This window comes from Manis javanica, chromosome 13, assembly GCF_040802235.1.
Source record: "Manis javanica isolate MJ-LG chromosome 13, MJ_LKY, whole genome shotgun sequence".
NCBI lineage: Eukaryota > Metazoa > Chordata > Mammalia > Pholidota > Manidae > Manis > Manis javanica.
In genome coordinates, this window is record NC_133168.1 from 2,265,454 (window position 1) to 2,287,722 (window position 22,269).

The 22,269-nt window shown below is 43.7% G+C and overlaps 1 protein-coding gene across 1 annotated transcript in view; it reads left to right on the top strand.

The window, feature by feature from the left end:
- OSTM1 (osteoclastogenesis associated transmembrane protein 1) overlaps positions 1 to 22,269 on the top strand; it is a 36,684-nt gene that overhangs the window by 794 nt on the left and 13,621 nt on the right. The window contains exons 2-3 of the mRNA XM_017673974.3: positions 7,151 to 7,933; positions 15,593 to 15,707. Of these exons, the coding sequence (XP_017529463.3) occupies positions 7,151 to 7,933; positions 15,593 to 15,707 (898 nt within the window). The remainder of the gene's footprint in view (positions 1 to 7,150; positions 7,934 to 15,592; positions 15,708 to 22,269) is intronic.

Genomic DNA, 22,269 nt, shown 5'->3' on the forward strand with positions numbered 1-22,269 from the left:
AATTTCATGGTAAGTTGAACATACGCCTGATCCAAGCCCACATTAAAGAGGTGCAATGAGACAAGTGCGACAGTTACCCCACAGCACAGACAGAATGCCGGTCCCACAAGAAAGCCACATTGAGCGGCTTATATTGTTGGTCCTTTTTACCTTTGACTTTAAGATAAATCAGCTCTAAAAATGTTTATTTCACAAGGGTATAATTAAAAGTTGGTATATGATACAGTAAACTTAAATTACCAGAAATATACTTTGTATTACATTTTACCATCTATTCCTAACTCCTCATGCATCCTGGTGATTTACTATAACTGCACATATATATTTAAGTCATTTGGGTCTATCAAAAAAAAGATATTACTTGTGATGATTTAGTAATCATGCAACTTCAAATATTAAGCTTTAATATGAAGCACATTTCATTCCTTTTCTCTGATTTAGCCGGACATTTTACGAGGGCCAACGTGAGTTCCTCGTATGGAAAATCCAGTATATCAGTGTCTCTTTCATCTCGTAATGAATGGTACAATTAGGATTTAATTAGAAGCACACTAGTAAGGGAATTGAAAGCTACTCTGAACCTGTAAATGAAGTGTTACACTTTTAAATTGCTCACATGTTGCAACCCACCCTCTCTAAAAAGCTGCCACATGTAAACTTAATTTGAGATGGAGCTTTTTAAAATAACATGGTTGCTCGTTACACTGAACCTCTTCTTGATCATGTGCTCACCGAAAAAGCTCATTTTGTCTAAAGAAGAAAGGCTCACGGATGCTTCAAGGAAGAAAAGGGGAATTTTCACCACATTTGCTTTACAAAAAACATCATGTTCTCAAGGCAGAGCATTTCCAGAAACAGCTTATCACCCGCAGGTCTCCATCATTAAGGCAATATATTACCCTAAACAATGCATCTTCTAATAATAGGGTGGATGATATTTTAATATATTTTAAGACGAGAGTAGAAGGATTTTCCAGAGGATGTTATTTTAGAGAGATGGTTAATTACCTCATGTTTATAGATCTCCAGGAAAGATGACTTTAGTAACCTTGAGCCTTAAATTTCTTCACTCATCACGGCATGTCCTGTCTACTTCTCCCCCTACACCCCTTTCCATCGCTTTAGGAAGAAGTACTTTTGGGAAGTGATTTATCCATCGCATATACATCTCTTTTGAATAAATATTCATTTAAAAATATTATAGCTCTATATTTAAAACAATGTTTTAAAGAACTGATACTTCCTATTAGAATTTATGTTTTCATTATTGCTTCTCTTCCCATTAACTTTTTTTCAGTTATATAATCATTTCTATCTAAGACTGCAATCAAGGGCGCATTTAAAGATGATGTTGCAGTTACGAGCTTTCTCATGTGAATTGAGATTAATTCTTTTTCCAAAGGGTAGAATGGAACAGCAACCTAGTGGAGAGGTCTGAACCTTGGGGAAATGAGGGAGGGAAGGGCAGGCTGCTGGAAATGACCTTCTGACAGGTCTCGGCTACAGGAAGAGGACTGGCTTTGCTCCAAAGTGCACCTGGGCAGCTACACGTACAACTGCCCACGGCCTGAAAGGTTTCTAAGAGTTTGTGCTACAAGGAGAGAATTAGTATCTTTGAAACCTTTCCTACCCATCTTGTTCTTTACATCTGGGTCCAGAGGGCCTAATCATGGGCTAAAGCAGAGAAATAACCAAGTGGTGTGATCAGTATTGCAGGAAATTTTAAACATCCAAGGTCTTGACACTGGCAGGATGATTCAAAATTCATGTTCTCAAGGCAGAGCATTTCCAGAAACACCTTATCACCCACAGGTCTCCATCATTAAGGCAATATATTATCCTAAACAATGCATCTTCTAATAATGGGGTGGATGATATTTTAATATATTTTAAGACGAGAGTAGAAGGATTTTCCAGAGGATGTTATTTTAGAGAGATGGTTAATTACCTCATGTTTATAGATCTCCAGGAAAGATGACTTTAGTAACCTTGAGCCTTAAATTTCTTTTTCTAAACTCCTTAGAATATAAACAGAATAATTGGCTACATATAAATTTATTAAAATCACATTTCTCCCAGAATGGAATTCACTAACCCAGAATGTATTGAACCAAGCAGTGTGTGTGTGTATGTGTATGTGTGTGTGAGTGTGTGTGTGTGTGTGTAAAAGCAGAGCTTAACTTGACCATGGAACAATAGCCCTGCGGCCCTGACTTGACAGGATTCTATCCTAAAGCAGAGAACTTTGATGTTTTAGGCAGCTCTGCCAGATAAGTTCTTTAGACTTTATGAAATACTGGAAATAGCTTATGCATCTTCAGTTATTCCCTTATGGACTCCTAGATGTCTATGGATCTCAGGCTGGAACCCACTGGTTTATAGGATGGAAACAACTGAGTGACCACTTGTCCATTATAGTCATTTCAGGATCTATGAAAATTGAGTTCAATCTCTGCAAAGCTGATCTGGATAATTAATATACATTTGGATTTGAAGATGGCTCAAAATCCAGGAATAAATTTGCCACAGTCAATTAAATCTTTGTTTAAGAATGGCCCAAATAATGAGCTATGTTTTTTTTGTTTTTTTTTTAAACCATACTTATGGTATGAATTGAGGGAAGCCTCAAAAGGGCCCACTGCCTCAAAATTCTTCCTTTTACCCAACCTACCTTCTTATACCATCCACTTTCTTTACCCCAGCCTGGACCTCAGCAGGCTACTGTTTAAGATCAATTTTCCATCAGGAGAGAAGAGAGGGCCTTGCAGTGGGCACCTATTAAGTCTGCCATCCAGCCCCCTTTCTCTGCAAACTTTTCTCTCCCCTCTCATCCACACGACCACAGGATAGCCTCTGAGCAGCCGTGGCTATAAATCATGGCCCCTAATTCTTGTCCTCGTCACAATTTGTGCTGAACAGAGACCAGCCTTGGGAAACTTGAAACTGGGAGTAAGAGATCTGGTCTTTGTCTAGGCTGAGATCGTCAGGGCAGGAGATGTAAAAAATGGAGTTTGTGCAGCCATGTTTTCTACCATGAAGACTGGGCAGTTAAGGAGAGACATGAAGTGGAGCGGAGCCGGAGTGTCCGGTGCCTAGTTCCAGTCCCGTCCGAAGACATGGCCTTGCTTCCTCCTTCTATTTTCCACTTTTTGCTTAAGTTGGCTTGAGTTGGTTTCTATTTCTTTTCTTTCTTTCTTTTTTTATTTTGGTATCATTACTCTACAATTACATGAGCAACATTATGTTTACTAGGCTCCCCCCATCACCAAGTCCCCCCCACATACCCCATTGCAGTCACTGTCCATCAGCGTAGTAAGATGCTATAGAATCATTACTTGTCTTCTCCGTACTATACAGTCTTCCCCGTGCCCCCAACCCCCTACATTATGTCTGCTAATCGTAATGCACCCTTTCCCCCCTTGTCCTTCCCTACCCACCCATTCTCCCCAGTTCCTTTCCCTTTGGTAACTATTAGTCCATTCTTGGGTTCTGTGAGTCTGCTGCTGTTTTGTTCCTTCAGTTTTTTCTTTGTTCTTATACTCCACAGATGAGCAAAATCATTTGATAATTTGTCTTTCTCTGCCTGGCTTATTTCACTGAGCATAATACCCTCTAGCTCCATCCATGTTGCTGCAAATGGTACGATTTGTTTTCTTCTTATGTTGAGTAATATTCCATTGTGTATATGTACCACATCTTCTTTATCCATTCATTTACTGATGGACACTTAGGTTGCTTCCATTTCTTGGCTATTGTAAATGGTGCTGCGATAAACATAGGCATGCAAATGTCTATTTCAAGCTGGGCTGCTGCATTCTTAGGGTAAATTCCTAGAAGTGGAATTCCTGGGTCAAATGGAATTTCTATTTTGAGTATTTTGAGGAACCTCCATACTGCTTTCCACAGTGGTTGAACTAATTTACATTCCCACCAGCACTATAGGAGGGTTCCCCTTTCTTCACAACCTTGCCAGCATTTGTTGTTCCTAGTCTTTTCGATGATGGCGATCCTTACTGGTGTGAGGTGATATCTCATTGTGGTTTTAATTTGCATTTCTCTGATGATTAGCGATGTGGAGCATCTTTTCATGTACCAGTTGGCCATCTGAATTTCTTCTTTCGAGAACTGTCTGTTCAGATCCTCTGACCATTTTTTAAATTGGATTATTTGCTTTTTGTTTGTTGAGGTACATGAGCTCTTTATATATTTTGGATGTCAACCCTTTATTGGATATGTCATTTATGAATATATTCTCCCATACTGTAGGATGCCTTTTTGTTCTATTGGCGGTGTCCTTTGCTGTACAGAAGCTTTTCAGTTTGATATAGTCCCACTTGTTCATTTTTGCTTCTGTTTCCCTTGCCCAGGGAGATATGTTCATGAAGAAGTTGCTCATGTTTATGTCCAAGAGATTTTTGCCTATGTTTTTTCTAAGAGTTTTATGGTTTCATGACTTACGTTTAGGTCTTTGATTCATTTTGAGTTTACTTGTGTGTATGGGGTTAGACAGTGATCCAGTTTCATTCTCTTGCATGTAGCTGTCCAGTTTTGCCAACACCAGCTGTTGAAGAGGCTGCCATTTCCCCATTGTATATCCATGATCCTTTATCATATATTAATTGACCATATATACTTGGGTTTATATCTGGGCTCTCTAGTCTCTGTTCCATTGGTTTATGGGTCTGTTCTTGTGCCAGTACCAAATTGTCTTGATTACTGTGGCTTTGTAGTAGAGCTTGAAGTCAGGGAGCATAATTCCCCTGACTTTATTCTTCCTGCTCAGGATTGCTTTGGGTATTTGGGGTCTTTTGTGGTTTCATATGAATTTTAGGACTATTTGTTCCAGTTCGTTGAAGAATGCTGTTGGTATTTTGATAGGAACTGCATTGAATCTGTAGATTGCTTTAGGCAGGATGGCAATTTTGACAATATTAATTCTTCCTAGCCAAGAGCATGGGATGAGTTTCCATTTGTTAGTGTCCTCTTTAATTTCTCTTAAGAGTGTCTTGTAGTTTTCAGGGTACAGGTCTTTCACTTCCTTGGTTAGGTTTATTCCTAGGTATTTTATTCTTTTTGACGCAATTGTGAATGGAATTGTTTTCTTGATTTCTCTTTATGCTAGTTCATCATTAGTGTTATAGGAAAGCAACAGATTTCTGTGTATTAATTTTGTATCCAGCAACTTTGCTGAATTCAGATTGGTTTCTGTTTCTTGAAACCAAAAGAGATCCAACAGAGGAAGCCTGTCTTGATGGGAAGCCTGTTGGCAAGTCCCACAATCACATTATTGCCTTTCTCAGATCAGCCCATAGTTGTTCTCAAATGCATGGAGAAGCCAGCCTCTGAAGATCTGGGAATACAATCAAGGTACTCCAGGAAACTAAAATTGAGATTGTGGTTGACATCTGACAACACCAAGATTTATATGTACATATAGATGTGTATATAAATCCAAGGAAGTAGTTTACATAGTTGTCATAATCTTTAAAATGTCAGCAGACTAATAAAAGGGCAAATGGATAGGCCACTGTCTCCCTCAGTCCTCTGAGCAGCAGAAGAGGTTTTTGTTTTGGGTGGGTAATTTATTTCTTAAATTTTTGGGAGGGGAAAAACACAAACCTGTCCATAGTTTTCCCAGGCAAATACAGAAGCATGGCTCTCTGATCTTCATAAAAAGCTGGAGGTGGACACAGCTGGGAAGAACTGGATGACTGGAGTATCAGTCAGCCTGGGGACTTGAATGACTTTACTTCAATAGAGCAATTGGGCAGAATCAGAACTGGGAGGAAAATGAAACAGTTTACTAAAGATGCCAAGCAAACAAAGCAAACAATTTGACATTAGCCTGGTCTTCAGGGAGGCATGGCAGTGAGCGGTACTTGCTCCCAGTGTGGCTGGAGCTGAAGAACAGTCGCTTCTCAGAGATGTAGACATTCTCACCCATTACCTCCTGCTTCTGCATCATCTGCATAGTGAACACGACTTACAAAGAATAAAGTTTGATATTACAAATGGCATACTGTATAGAAATAGATATCTTACTATAACCTATATGTTCCAGGAAATTAAGTGGATAACAAATAATAATAAAACATGCTTTGAAGCTGCCAAGAGGTAAATAAAATCCGTATGTGGTTTTTAATAAGCACTGAACAATTAACAAGATTCTCTTTCCATCACAAGCAGTATCACAATGAATAATTGTGTCTACAAAAGGTTAGTATGTGAAATAAATTCCTGGAAGCGGACTTGGGTCAGAGCATGTGCACTTGTAACTGTTGTTCATTGTGCTGCAGTACTTTCCACGGAGGTCTAGCAACTTTCTCCTGGTGGTGCCTGGAAGAACTCTTAAGAATGGCGACTGTAATACCTGGGAAGCCCTAAAAGTTACAGGACGACTTTTGATAAAATGAAAACAACGTATTTTCTCTTCTGGAAATACATTTTTTGTTACACAAATCTAACTTCCTGTAATTCTCTTGGTAACAAAAATGAAACAAAATTTAGTTATTGCAAGCCAATTTAGGAGCCCAAAAGTAATGACAAAAACAGTCAAGTAATGATTTTTCTACCAAACTTAGTCGGACACGTGCGAGAAAACCGTTTTCCAGGTCACTAGCCTGAAGCCCTTTACAGCCGGGCGGCCGTAGGCGCGCGCCTGGCTCGCTGGCTGGTGGTCTGCCACCCTGTGGCCTTGGGCACGTTGGAAACGGGACTGGAGCGGCCCGCCAGGGTTTTCCAGGCCTGTGCAGTGGGTGCAGGAATTTGTGCGACATCCTAGGAAACCCTTCGGTTCAAACAAACCTGGACACTAGTCGCCCGGGACCGAGCTGCACGGGAGGGGGCGCAGGCCTGCGCCGTCCGACACAGCACCGCTAGCCGGAGGCGCTCTTTACATTTAACTCCTGAAAAAGCCCGTGCCTAACATTACAAACGCTCCACAGCCGCTGGGACCTATCAGCTACCGGCCGGCAGACACTCCTTCGGCCGCCGCGGCAAGTCTGTGGACAGCGACAGAGACACTTTACAGTTGAAAACAAAAGCTGAGAGACACTAGGCACCACTGCCAAAAATAATCAGCGGACGTTACTACTCTTCGCAAAGAGGACGCGGGGACTCCTGCTAAGAAGCCCCAAGAGCAAGCCCGCAGGGCACCTCCCTGCACCCCCGGGCGGCGGCCGCGGGCCCTCGTTGGTGTGAGAGCTCAGGGGGCGCCCCAAGCTCGCGCCCGGACCCTGAGGCCGAGGCGTTCCGAGCGGCGGCCGCCGGTCCTCCAGGGTCGTTCGAGCTCGGCTCGGGGGCGCAGGGCCAGAAGGTGCCCCGGGAGCCCCTGCGCGGGGTGCAGAGCAGAAGGCGAGCGCGCTCCCGCAGTGCGCATGTCCGCGGCCGCGAGCCGCTGTCGGCAGCCAATGGGACGGGCGCCGCGCGCCGGGGGCGGGGCCGTGACGCGCCGCCTCGTGACGCTCCGGCGGCCCGCGCCCGAGGAAGCCGGAAGCGGCCGCGGTCCTGCGCAGCAGCCGGCGCGGCGCCGGCGGTGGCGGTGGCGGTGGCGGCCTGGGGCCCTCGCGCTGCCATGGATGCGGGCGCGACGGCCGCGCTGCTGCCCGGGCTGCTGCTCCTGCCGCTGCTGTGCTCCTGGGGCTGCGCGCGCGGGCTCGTCCACGGCCTCCTGCCGGAGCGACGGCTGTGGGAGGCGGAGGACTGGTCGCTGGCCCTGCTGCAGGGCGGGTGGCTGGGGCCGCGCTCGCTGCCCCCGGACCTGCCGGACCCGGATCCCGAGTGCCGGGAGCTGCTGCTGGACTTCGCCCGCAGCAGCGCGGAGCTGACCCGGTGTCTGGTGCGCAGCGCGCGGCCGGTGCGCCTCTGTCAGACGTGCTACCCGCTCTTCCAGCAGGTTGCCCGCAAGATGGACAACATCAGCCGAGCTGTCGGGGTGGGTGGAAGGGCACAGCCAGGGCCTTCGGCGTGGAGGGGTGTGGGGGGTGTGGGGATCGTTCACTGCGGGGACCTCACTTTCCCCATTTGTGAGAAAAAGGGGTTGGACTGGGACTGGAGTTTGGGACCTCAGGAAAGTGGGGCATTAGAGGGCTTGGGGTTCGGGATTTTCCTTCATGGCTGCTGTTGGGCAAGCTCTTGGTGCGCATTCACAGATAGGTGTGACCAGCTTTCTAGGGTTCCTGCACCCCTAACCCTATTTTTCCTTCCCCGCTTTTACCCCCTCTTTCCCGCTTGCCACAATTTCCTCCCATCTCCACCCGAATTCCTAGGGAGGATCCTTCCTGAAACCCCAAGTGGAGTGGGGCAACTTGTGTGGGAGTGGTTAGGAGCTTGAGCTTTGCAGTGAGAAGTTTTCAGATCCCCTACTTTTTAGCAGTTTGACCTTGGATTAGTTATCTTAGAGTCTTAGTTTACTCCTCCGTAAAATGGAGAAAAACAGCTGCGTGGTGTGGCCGTTCAAAGGGTTAAAAGAACTGTTGAGAGTTCGTGGGCAGTCTGGGGCCCGTTGACCAGGAGTCTGATTCTACCTATGTTTTGGGATATATTCTGGGCAAGTTACTTAAATTCTCTGCCTGTTTTCTCATTGTAAGATGGGAATGCAAGGAGCTCTTAGAAAAATGGCACATATTAATGGTTCTCAGGAAACGGGAACTATAATTTTAGACAATGGTCAATCTGCCCTCCATTCTTGGTACCTTAGAGTTTTTCCGTTCATGTGGTGCATGCTGTTGGGGATTTAATAATAATAATAAAAAAAGGCACAGAAGACATGTCCCTGCATCTAAGAAACGTACAGGGTCTAGAGTAGGAAAGGATTAGACTGTCAGGGCTGGTGGGAGTCAGGAGGTGTGGGCTGTCTGGGCCTTGTAAAGGGAAGACATGAGTGGCGTTAGGACTGTGGGGTTCCTCTTGTGCTAAGGACAAGTAGTCTCATGAAAATGCAGTTGGAATTATAAGTCATAGTTGATTTGACAAAATGCAAACTTGAATACAGTTGCATCCTGCTTTAAGTCAGCCTGATATTAACAGAAATCTTTTTTTAAAGACATAAATGGGGGGGTTTATTTGTGTTACAGAAATTCTGTGGTCAAGCTTTCTGTAAAGAGCTGATTTTCAAGGTGGTTGTCAAAAGTTCAGGAAAAATAGAAGTAAAACCAAAATAGGAGTAATTAGTAAAAGTTTTTTGCTCACACACCAGACAGTCTGTAAACTGGGGCACTGAAACCAAAAGGGGTGAGGCCCTGAGTATAGTCAGAGAGCAGCTTCCCTGGTGTGGAGGCATTCCCTGGTCATTCTTCATGGTGGTTGGTTACAATATTACAATTTCCTTAAATGAATGGGGATTGGTTAGTGGTCACCTCATACAATTATGAGGAACAGTTTAAGCTGTGCTCATGATTTTCAGAGGCATCCGCAAGAAGTGGTCCAGGTCAGGCTAGCCTCGCTTGCCTTGCAAAATAAAGTAAGCCTTGCTTATATGACGAAACTGGTTTTATCTACTCAGTGAATTTTCAAGTCTGCTCTTCACTTCTGTTTGATTTAACCATTACCTGCTTTTGGCCATTCTTCCGGCAAGCTGAGAGCCTGACCAGCTCACATGGCGCCATTGTCAGCCCCAGGTGTCAGTGCCGCCAGACTGAAGCATCGCAGTCACTGTCCCCAGTAGCTGAGCTGTCGGGATGAGTCCTCTAGTCGCTCTTACCCACAGTCGCCTCATCATCATAGACGTGGGAGGTCAGGTTATTGAATTTCTCAACCTGTCTAATTCTGCGGGTTATCTTTTGACTAGTGAGTGGCTGCTCAAAGGCGTTTAAAACCCTGAGAGGATACAGTGCTCTGGAGACGTTAACAGGATGACTATAAAGAGAATAATAGCCAAGGACTGAAAAATTCCCCAGAGCACAGATTTCCAGCAGCCAAGATTGAACCGACTAGACAGATGGGTTAGAAGCAGATTCAGGCTTTACCTTTCTAAGTAAATCTACGTTTTATTTACTTAGAAATAAAACAGATAGCATGATGTGTTAGCAGCCCCGAATCGGCATGATCCCCTGGGACGGGAAGCAAGAGGGGGTTCTGTTTCGGGAGGCGGCACCGCCGATGAGACTCCGCCTGAACCAGGCCTCTGTGAAAGAAAACGGTTCGTTTCGAGCAGATCGTAAATTCAGTGTCTAGGTTTGGAGAGCAGCCGGTTGAGAAAATGCCCAGATTTGAGTCTGAAGCATCCTTGGGGGGTAGAATGAGGATGGCAGTGTCTGTCTAATGGGTTTTCCTGGTTTGTAATTTGATGTCTTTGATGATGTCAGTCGTGTTCTGTTGAGCTTTCGTGAGTGATCCGTACCGTAACAGGCATAAAAATTGTGCATTTGTGATCTATTGTGATTTCTCTGAACTTTACGAGTAGAGAACAAAACATCAAAGTAATTAATGGCTAAAATATGATGTTGGGTAGCTAGAGCTTTCTATTGCAATACAGTTTTAGTTACCTAATTTTAAGACACTGAAACTAATTTGTAAAAAAAAGCCTAGTCTTTATTAAACTTGGGTTGTCTTTATATAAAATGAAGTAAGAATAGTGATTTTATGCACATTCTCAAATAGGACATTTCAGTCAAAGCTTTGGTAATATCCAAAGGGCTTAAGTGACTCCATAAAGTCAATCTTAGTTTTTTAAAATTGTGTGGTATTAAGGAATTTCAGATTAGACCTTTAAAGTTCCTTTAGGCTAAAAAGCCAAGCTAAGGATTTGTTTAATTGTGTCTGACTTCAAGGAGAACAGGTTCTTACTGAGCTTACATAAATACATATATTGTCTTAAAAAATAAGAATATTTAATACTATGTTTTAAATTCTGGAGGGATCAGGTAGGGAAAAGAAGATGTTTCAACTTTTGTTTACAAAAGTTTATCAAATTGCTGTAAGTATAAGTAGCCTAATAGAGAGGAGAAAAAGGAGTGCTCTAAATTTGGAGAACAAAACATTGAAGAACCAGCAGTGTTTTAAATGAAGTCACAAAAATTACAGTCCTCTTCATGAATTCAGTCTTTAGTAATTAATTTTTCTTTTGTATCATCTTGGATTAACAGGTTTATAAATCAGTTTTTACAATAGCTTCAGAAATTTTTACCAGTTTGGTGTTATGATCTTAAAGTTATCAGAAACCTGTATCCTAGAGTACTTGTCAGGGTCTTTTCCATGAATATCTCTGAAGATGAAGCATATCTGCCTGTATCATAAAAGCTTCCAGAGTAGAGTGGATATTAAAACAATGACTGTGAGTAACAAAAAAATTACAAGTAGCTGTGGTTAAAGACCTAGTGAGTGTTTACCAAAATGTGATGCAACTGAAATGCAAATTGTTATTTCTGTGATCTGTTGTATTGTAAAATAACAACATCAGTTACAACTGATAACATTTTACCAGGACACATAAAATTTTTAGGAATTTATTTATTTATAGGAATTTTTAAATAATCTCTGGAACTAATATTAATCATATATACCCATGTAAATATAATCCATGAAGGGTAAACATTATTTTTTATTTGATAGTGTTTCCCATGCAATTTAATACTAAATAAACTTAAATAAATTAACATTTTTCTTTCATAAGGAGAGAGAGCAAATCTTTTGACCTCTTTCAGGGGCCCTCTAGAAAATCCCAGTCAGTTCAAGGTCAAAAAGACTTCATTCAGAATTTGATTTGGGGACATTTGTTAAAAATGTCAGAATTTAAAACACTTGATTAAATAGGGTCACAGGTCACTGTGAACTAAAAGTTACCCATTCAACCAAAGTGCCAGTTTAAAGATTTCAAAGGCAAATACAGAAGGTTAGATAGTTGTAGGAAAACCTTAGCTCTTTTAAAAGAGAAGGCTCAGTTTACTTAAGGACTGCTGGGGCTGGACAGAGTTGTCAGTGCTGAAAGGTGACACCTAAAGTCTGATGGGGAGAGAAGGTACTTGCAAAGAGGCTGCAGGTGTGAAGACTCTGAGGCGGGAGTCTGGTGTGTCCGAGGTCTAGGAGGAAATCAAAGCACTGATGGAGGGCCAGATGGAGGCACTAGAGGTCTGAGCCTCAGGGAGTGGACAGGTGCCAGGTCGTGAACATGAAGGGCTTTGTAGGGGCTGTTACAGAGTTGTCGACTGATTCCAGCAGTGCGATGCTATTGAAAGGCTTACTTGTGCAGAATGACATGGTCTGCTTTGTACTTTAGGCCAGTTTGGCGACATGAGAGAAAACGGAGGGGACAGGGACCGGGGAGTTTAGAGGAAGCGTAGGTGTGGGGACTGAGAGGCTTCTGCAGTGATGGGAGGAATGGATAGATTTCAGAGACATTCAGGAGGTAGAACTGACAAGACTCCATAGTTAATTGAATGCGGAGAGTGAAAGGAGGGAAATAATGATTTCCAGTGTTGTAATAGGACCAGCTTGGTGACAAGGGTTGCCATTTACTGAGATGGAGGGAGGAACCTGTTTGGCGGGAGAAGATCGTGGTTGATGGTGAATTGTTGGTTTTGAGGTGTTTATGAGGCATCTAGTGGCGTCATGGCATATGTAGTGGGATGCATACTGTCAGATCTGGATCGGAGGTGACACATTTGGGAGTAGCTGTGGTGTTTGAAACCGTGGCATGATGAGCAAACCTGAAGCACCGGGAGTATCAGTACAGGCGTGGTTTTGCTGGGGTGCCTGCGGAGGGGAGCAGCTCAAAGTGAGCCGAGTGGTGAGTGGGGATGAGGCAGTGGGAGGGGGACAGCACCTTGGACAGGAGGTGAGAAAGGTCACTGACGAGTAACTTGGGACTCAGGGGTTTTCTGTAATTTCTTTCTATTCCTTTATCCCTCCAACCCTCTGTCTCTCCTTCCCTTCTTCCTTTCCTAAGATGGGAGAGACTGGCACATGTTTAAGTGCTGGTGGGTAGGGGAGCCATAGAAACGGGAGGGGATGGAGGGGGAAGCAAGCGCAGGGTCCTGAGAAGGCAGAGCAGAAGGGCCCCGGGCGCCCCAGGGCGATGAGGCCAGCCAGGCGCGTCTGCGTCTGCGCTGTTGACAGGAGGGCTGGCGGGCCTGGGCTCAGGCAGATGGGTCAGAGCTTCAGCGTGATGGCTCGGCTTTCACTGTCGAGGAGGAGGCTAGATCTTTGAGACTTAAGGGTGAGAGTGCTGTCAGTCTCGGGGAGAACTGAGAAGATTGGAATCATGGTCTTCAGAGAAGGGACGGGCAGACAGGAAGGTGAGGGGTTTGGGATACAGACTTGTGCGGACATCCTCTGCTTCTTCCGCCTTTTGCCAGACAGGCTTGATGAAAGTGGGTGGTTAGGTGTCTTGTGGCTAGGGTTCTGCTAAGTGGTCTTGACAGATTTGAGTATTAAAAGTTCATGGTATAAACCAAGGGCCCATGTGTCTTGGTCCCGTGCCAAGTGTTAGGAGTACAAAGTTAGGAGACAGGCTTTCAGTCCTAAGGGAACTTCTGCCCAGATGGGGAACCTCGACGTGTGGGTGGATATCATGCTTTAAAACGAGCCGCCGGGTGATTGAGTGACTTACCCAAGGCCGTGCAGTGGAGGAGGCCCCGCATGATTCCAGTGCTGCCTGTCTCAGAGGTGTGCGGGGGCCGAGCCAGTTGAGCATGTGGAGCCGTTCGGCTCTCCGTAAGTACATCAGTGGGGTTAGTTTTCACTTCCCTTCCATTCCCACAGTTGCCATGTCCTCTCATCGCACTGAACTGTGGAAATAGCTAATTAGTCTCCCTGCCTCCCCACCCTACATATTGTGACCCAGACCGATGTTCCCAAAACTCTGCTTTTCATGTCACCCTCCTCAGAAATCTTAAACAGTTTACTACTGCCTGACTGTCATGACCCTCAAGGCCCTCATAACATTGCCCTAACTTCTCCCTCTAATGCCTCTGCTTTCGTAGGTGCACCCCCCCATTCAGCTATATTGGCCTCCTGAATACTCCCCGAATGCCACGTAATCATTCCCACTTTCATCCGTTGATCATTTGTTTTATTCTCCCACTTTAGAATCCTCTTTCCTTTCTCAGTATACGACTGTTCAAACCCTCCTTCCTCCGTAACTCTTTCCTCATTTCACCCAACTACAGCAATACACGTTCCTCCACCAAACTGCTCCACACACTGACCACTCACACAAATAATACTGTATTAATTTTCTAAATGGCCAGTCATCTTATGAAGAGTCAACTTAAGCAACTAATTATGCCTAGCCAGCTACACCCACCCAGCACTTCAGGTTGGCACCGAGGTAACTAGATAACTAGACGTGTCACCTTCCTAGGTCCCAGACATCGTGCAAGTGGTTAACGTCTGTCACTTCATTTAATACAGCGCCTGTAGGCCTCGAGATTATGACCCTGAGCCTCAGAGAGTTGCCTCAGCTGCGCAAGATTGTCAGCTGGCGGCCCAGGCTTGTCTGGCTCCTTAGGGCTTCCTCTGTTTATGAAGTAATTAAATTTTTCTTCTATGGCTGATACTGCTCTGGAAGCAAATCCAAGAAGGGGACTTCTAAACTGTTTTGTTCAAGTCACTATTTTAAAAGCAAGCATTCATTTGGATTCACCTTTTAATGAGAAAACAAAATGAAGCTATAGAGGGTGGCTGTTCCAAAGTGAGATCTTTGAAAGCAAGAATTCGACCTCTTTTCTCACCCCTGGTGGCCCATCAGCTGTCTTCTAGAGTTATTCCTCTCCCTGCCACTCATCCCACTATTTAATTCCTTCTCTGTGTGTCTCCGAGGGGGTTCTTGAACCTCCAGTGTTGATGCATATTCCCTCACACATCTTGTACCTTCAAAACGCCAGGATTTGTGGAGTGCCTGGTAAACAGGAGTTAAGTGACTTTGAACGAGTGAAGGTCTGCAGAACTTAGTTCCTTGCTTGGGGCAAAAAGAGAAAGGAAGTAGACAAAGAGCAAATAATTTAGGAACTTGGATTTATTATTTGCAAAGCATGAGTTTCATTATTAAAATGATCTATGGAAAGCGTATCCTTCTGTCTCGGTGCAAACTGGGTACAAACTGGGTATGTTACATTTCCTTGTGGATTATGAGATTTTGAACCAAAAATTGCCCAGAAGATACTACTAAATGTTTTGTGATTATTTACCCACCAGATCAAAAAAATTATGTAAACAATATATGTTACTTCAGAAAAATTTAGGCAGTGTAAAAGAGGCAAAAAATTCCAAAGAAAATGTGTTCTGCTACATTTTGGTGAGCAGCTTTCTGGGATTTTTTCCTGTGCGGAAAAAAAGTAAGAAATACAACATGCATGCAATTTGGGCTTAAGTAGAGATTGTATTATAGAAGCAAGTACTTATTTAGCAAGCAAAGACTTTTCTTCCTTTGCATATGAACCTGTTACCAATAAATGTTAGCTGCTATTGTTTTATTACAATTGTTCTTATTCATGATATCATTCTTTGATTATATCAAACAAAATGTTAAAGTGCTTATCATACGTATTTTAATTATTTCTGTAAGATTTTTTTTTTTTTTGCCTCAGGTTGTTGGGGAAGTCTAAAAATACTCAGATTGTATTTTTCTATCTTTTTGTTGTTGTTGTTGTCACAGAACACCTCGGAGAGTGATGGCTGTGCCAGGAGTCTCCTAATGGCGGACAGAGTGCAAATAGTTGTGACTCTGTCTGAGTTCTTTAATTCCACGTGGCAGAAGGCAAACTGCGCTAGTAAGTCATTCTTTCATTTTCATGTTGCAGTTACCATTCAGGAGTGCAGATGCCAGATTTTCTTTCAGTGAATTTTGAAAACGTTGAAACTAGATAATACTTTTTATTACTGCATTCAGATGAGCTGTGATTAGCCTCCTGGTTTTATTGATGGGAACTTCAGAAGGAAGCGCAGGCAGAAAAGGGCAGCAGTGAACAGCATGAGCTTTGCCGGCAGACAGATCTGGAACTGACTCTGAGCTCTGCCGCTTCCTCGCCCCAGCCGACTGGCCCTCGGACCCTGGGCGTGCAAGTGTTCCTCTTGGGACTTCAGTCTCCTAGTCTGTAAACTGGTGGTAATAATGGGACCTACCCTAGACAACTTTGTTGTTGAAATATAGTTGATGTACAATATTGATTTCAGCTGTATAACAGAGATTGAACAGTTACACACATTACTGAATGCTCACCCTTGTCAGTGTAGTTACCACCATACAAAGAAATTACAATATTATTGGCCATATTCCCTATGCTGTACTTCCATCCCCATGACTAATTTATTTTATAATTTGAAGTCTGTACCCTTTTATCCCCTTCACCTATTTTATGCACCCCCAATGTCTCCTCTGTGGCAACCACCAGTCCATTCTCTGTATTTATGAGTCTGTTTCTGTTTTGTTTGTTCATGTGTTTTGTTTTCAGATTCCACATATAAATGAAATTATATGGTATTTGTCTTTCTCTGTCTGACTTATTTCACTTAGCATTGTACCCTGTAGGTCCACCCATGTTGTTGCAAATGGCAAGATTTTGTTCTTTTTTATGGCTAAATAATATTCCACGGTGTGTATGTGCCACATTTTTATCTGTTTATCTATTGACGGATGCTTAGGTTGCTTCCATATCTTGGCTTTTGTAAGTAATGCTATAATAAATGCGGGGTGCATATATATCTTCTTAAATTAGTGTTTTCATTTTCTTTGGATAAATACCCAGAAGTGGAATTGGTGGATTATATGGTAGTCCTGTTTTTAATTTTTGAGCAACCTCTGTACGGTTCTCCACAGCAGTTGCTCCAGCTGACATCCACGCCGGCAGTGCAGGAGGGCCCCTTTGTCCACATCCTCGCCAGCACATGTTCTTTCTCGTCCTTTTGGTCCTGGTGACTCTGACTGGTGAGAAGTGACACCTCGTCGTGGCTTTGCAGCTCTCTGATCATGGGCGGTGCTGAGCATCTTTTCATGTGTCTGTTGGCATCTGTATGCTGCTTTTGGAAAAATATCTATTCAGATCCTCTCCCCATTTTTTAATCAGATTGTTTTTTGGTTTTGAGTTACATGGGTTCTTTATTTTGGATGTTAACCTCTTATCAGATACATGGTTTGCAAATACCTTCTCCCATTCAGTAGGGCGCCTCTTTGTGTTGCTGATGGCGTCCGCTGTGCAGAGCTTCCGTGCGACGTCCCCCTGTTGGTGTATTTCTGCTCTTGTTCCCATTGCCTCTGAGTCAGAGCCAAACAGTCACCGAGCCTGATGCCCAGGCTTACGTGTGCTTCTAGGGGTTTGTGGTTTCTGGCCTCACGGTCACGTCTTTGATGCATTTGAGTTAATTTTTGTGTCTGGTGTAACGTGCTGGTCCAGTTTGATTCTCTTGCATGTGGCCGTCCGGTGCTTCCCAGTGCCATTTACTGAGGAGACCGTCCTCACCCTGTGCACCGTCTTGCCTCCTTTGTCGTAAACTCACCGGCCGTGTACGTGTGGCTTTGTTTCTGGCTCTGGTCCCCCGGTCCCTCCTGTGTCACTGTGTGCCCTAGCGCTTGGCTGTCTCCCAAACCTTTGTGTTGTCTAAGCAGCCTGATTTATCTTGATAGGTGCCAGTTGTTGAGGGAGTACCAACAGCTGTGAGCGCCCAGAGGGAACCCTGTCAGCTTCTGGTTTCAGGCTGATTGGTAGCTAGATCCTCAGGCAGCAGCTTTTAAGATAGGCAAACAGTCCTGTGGGACTGCAATCCTGAAGTCTACTGGCCTCCCCATCAGGTGATGTGCAAGTGTCCCCTTGGTGACAGGTACCAAAATCAGGCTCCAGCCGAGTGTATGCACTCCTTTCTGGGAGGTGACAGGTGAGCTCTTCAAGGCCAAGGGAGATTACGGAGTGAGCGCTGTCTCATGTATGGTGGTAGGTTCCTTGTATCCGTGGGAGGAGGTTCGTTTAGAATCTTCCTACACTGCCATTGAACTGCCTCCCCCATCACGTTACCAGTACCATGGAAACTAATTCTTGTGGAGAACGACTGCAAAAAGGTGAAGAAAAAACATCAGAAATTTCTCCGGGGGTGAATTATGAAGCTGTTACCAGAGAATAGTGTTGATGTAGGGATTATGTATATGACAAATGAATAATTAGCAGCAAAACCCAGATTTGATGAGACCTTGGATTGTTTTTGATACAATGTTTCTGTTCTTTTTCTTTCAACTTTATTGAGATATGATTGACATATAACTGTAAGTTTAAGGCATAAAAATGTGTTGATTTCATGCACTTACATATTGTAACATGATGGCCATGGTAGTTTGAGGGACACCTCCATCAGGCCATATAATTTCTATTTCAGCCCCTCCCCATTTCCCCCAGGCCCTGGCTGCTAGAACTACCGTTCTTCTCACTGTTCTGTGCGTTCGGCTCACAGGTGGCTGTATGCACTCGGTTTATTTCTGGACTGTCAGTTCTCTGCCATCTGGTTTCATTTCCTGTGTAAGAAGCAACCCTCCCTAGTTGATGAAAGTCCCGGGAAAGGGATTTACGGCCCCTGTTTGCTCTGGAGGGGTCTGCCACTACCTCCCCTTGAGGCAGATAGAGGGATTCACAGAAAGCTGCTTTCTGCATTTGCTCTCTGCATTCAAGTGGCCTCAACTCAAAATTATCTTTATGGCAAAGAGCCATATTTTAGAAGGGCATAGTCTGCCACCTTCACTTATGTCTTGATTCTTTAAAAATCAGTAATAAAACAGTGGTTAATCAGAAGATCAACTAGAAACACCTCTTTCCCATATTTTTTCTACATGATAATGTCTTTGCATTAGACTCACTTATTTGTATCTTATAATTTAAAATGTCTTAGTTTTCATTCTTATTAAACTTAATTAAGCTGTTCAGGTACAAAGTTCCCACAGTTTTTACTCTTATTTTCTGAAACTTGCCCTATTTTTCAGAAATTGGTGATTGTTTTCTATAAAAGTAGTTTCAAAAAACAGCCAGAGATCTTTATACAAACTCCTAATAGAGGCCAAATACTTAATGTAAAGATGTGTCATTTCTGTTATGAATGACTTAGTAGGTTTCTATATAAGGTCTTAACTTGAGTCCCTACCACCTTAAGAATGCCTCTTGAACTGACTCTTCAGCCCTCACTGAGAAAGAAGCTATGCTAATCTGGCCTTGATGAGGCTGCATTGATTATCTGAGATGAGGAAAATTCATAATGGCCACTTCACTTGGTGCTTATAGAAAGCTTTATTACTACTAATATTCCTTAACTTACTAATTTCTAAAATACACATGCTTCTCACTGCTTATAACCTTATGTTCCTGATTCCTGCACAAGGATAAGAGAAATTTTACTGGAGTTCCTTTGTTTTAAGTCAGGAAGCCAGGGCCCTTTAATAATGAAGACATTCTTTAACCCTATTACATAAATGAACTCCTTTGTGCTTTATAATACCACTCTCTAATGATCACTGAAAAAAAATTTGATGGTATGGCATTAATGCAGTAGTTAACAAGATGACCAGCTATATTAGCTTTTAGCTTCGTTTTCAAATTAAGTGAAAAGGAATGGCTGTCAGTAAAATAGAAGAGATTAGGTTCTTTTATTGTTCAGAGGAGCTTCCTTTATCAATTACTTTTTTTGCTTTCATTTATTTTTCATAATTATTCTGTATATTACTTTTTTCTATAAAGTTATTTCAGTTACACACTTTGTGTAGAGGAGATTGCCATTGCTCTCTCATAGTTACAGTCTTTACTTCTGTGCGCGACACAGGGACACACCCGCCACCACTTATCCCTACGTTGTATGTCGGTCGCCATGATACGGCTCATCATACCACAGATACACGGTCGCTGTGGGTGGAATGGTGTTTGTTCTACTTTCCTGCAAAATGTTAACCACAAAAGTGAAAATCTGTTCACTCTTATTAGCCCAATATACTAGTATTCTGTATATTTGTAATTGTAAAGCAGAAAAATTTCTGCTCTTATTTATATATATTCTGCCTCATTCATAAAAGGATTCAAGGCTACTTTGTGATCACATTAAACCAGGATTAAGAGGGGCTTATGCTGTTTTGTTTTTTTAAGAATGTAGTGTGTGAACTTTTTGAAAACTGACAGATGGAGTAACATTTTTAAGTAGTAAAGGAAATATGCTACAATTAAGAGAATCCTTAATTAAGAGTCTGGTAAGTATATTTTGTATTTTGATGCATTATTAATTTGTATGACCCTCAGTATATCACTTCATTTCTCTGGCTGACTCCTAATTTGTGAAGTGATCCCTCGGGTTTTTGAATGATAAGGCAGACAAAACGGGGCTTACATTCTTGAGAAGATAAAACGGCAGAGAAAGTGGAGTACGTGAGTTCAGAGAGGGACTTGAGGGGTAGGTTGGCAGCAGTCTGTGCATACCAGATGCGGACCACGCCTGCAGGAGGCCCGCACGCACCCACCGAGTGAGTGGAGCTGAATTCCAGGCCAGCCTCTGGAGGCAGGAGTGCCTTTCGGTAGTTAATTTACCTGGAGTGGGGGTTGTCTTTTTCTAATTTGCACAAAGCAGGCTTAACGTGTTAGCTGCCGTCCTGTTCGCTGTTCAGGTCTCAGCTCCGCTGCCAGCACTGCTCAGCTGGTGTTGACTGCCTGAGTCCTGCATGTTGTCGAGGTGCCTGTGGGTGGTGGACAGGGAGCAGTGCACATTACTTGGCTCCGAGTATTGAACTCTAATGGTTCAGATGCAGATGTGAATAGTTTATGAATTTTGCAGGGTTTGAAAGTGCAGACTTAGAAATCACACTGACTAGACATTTCTGGTTTTCACTTACCGGTTGTTGACCTTGAGCAACTTAATTCCTTTAACCTCTGTTCCCTATTTGGAAAATGAGATAATGATAGTGCTGACATCATAGGATTGTCATAAGAAACGAGCAACTGCGTTTGAAGTACAAGCATGGTGCTTGGAAAGCAGCACGTGCTCAGTCATGTCAGCTTTCACTGTGGTGCTGGTTGCTGGTCAGAGTACACGCGTATCGCGCGGAGCGCCCTGTCCTCGTGTCTCAGGGAGGAGAAAACTTTCTCCTCTACCCACTTCAGGTTCTCTGGCTGCAGCTCTGCAAATCACACTGGCCAAAGACAGATTGTGAGAGAGAAACAGACAGAAGCTTGTTAACATGTGCATGTGTGCGTGCACCAGGGAGCCCAGCCCCCAGTGATGAGTGACCCAAAGGGGTGGTTAGATCTGGGGCTTTTCTGCCATTTGAGGCTGATCAGAGGAAAAGGGCTTCACTAGGGCTTCTGGATGGAGGAGGCAGGCTCTGTGAAGGTGACCAGGGGAGGCACAATAAACAAGTGCAGGTCAGAGGCTTCTCCACTTGTAAGGGCTGTTACGTTGTTAAATAAATATATACTCTCGACAAAATCCTCTGTCTTTTGTGAGAAGGAGACTTCTTCACACATGGAAATTTCCTTTATAAATGTAAATTTTATTTACGAAATGAAAACTGGCACCCTGTTTTTAGAGCTTTTTCCTGCATTCCTGGTTCTCAGTGGCCTTTAGCTCAAAATAATCCATATGCCCAAGAGGCATATTTTGAGGTGGCATATCTGGAACCCTCCACTGCCCGTTCTGTCTCTTAGCCATTGAATTCTTTCTGTTGGCGTTGCCACCTTTCTCCTGGACAATGGCACCAGCCTCCCGTCCTGTGTCTCCACTCCCAGTGGAGAGGTGCTCTTAGATGGCCCTGAGTGGGTACAATATACAGTTGTTGGTTGAGATTAAGGGGGACAGGAGTAGGGTTGAGGACCAGAGAATCATTGTTTGGAACTTCCCTGTGGAGTAGTTGGTAGGACATCTCCGAGGATTGTTGTGTGGCCCTGAGATTAGAATTTGAACTAAGTCCCCTCATTATAACTTTAGAATTTTCTGTAACTGTATTCTACAGCCAGAATGGGGAAGAGAGAAAGTAAGTGAAGGCTGCCCAGGGTTGGAAATGTGTGTGTGTGGGACGGAAAGAGGGCAGGCGTTCTAGGAGAGTGAGACGGACGTCGCTGCCTACGAGGTGCTGGACAGGAAACCAGGCTCCTGACCTCAGATCTGAGAGGGTGAGCTGAGCTCACAGGGAGAGGTAAAAGCAAGTGAAGACACACACACACATGTACACACACATGTGTACATGTCTGTGCACATGTGTGTTAAGGGATCCAGATTGGCACAGTGGCAGGAACATGGTACTTCGCCATCAAACAGACCTGGACCATCCCTACCAGTATTCCACTTATGACCGTGCAACCTGGGGCAAGTTTCTTGTTCTCCCTC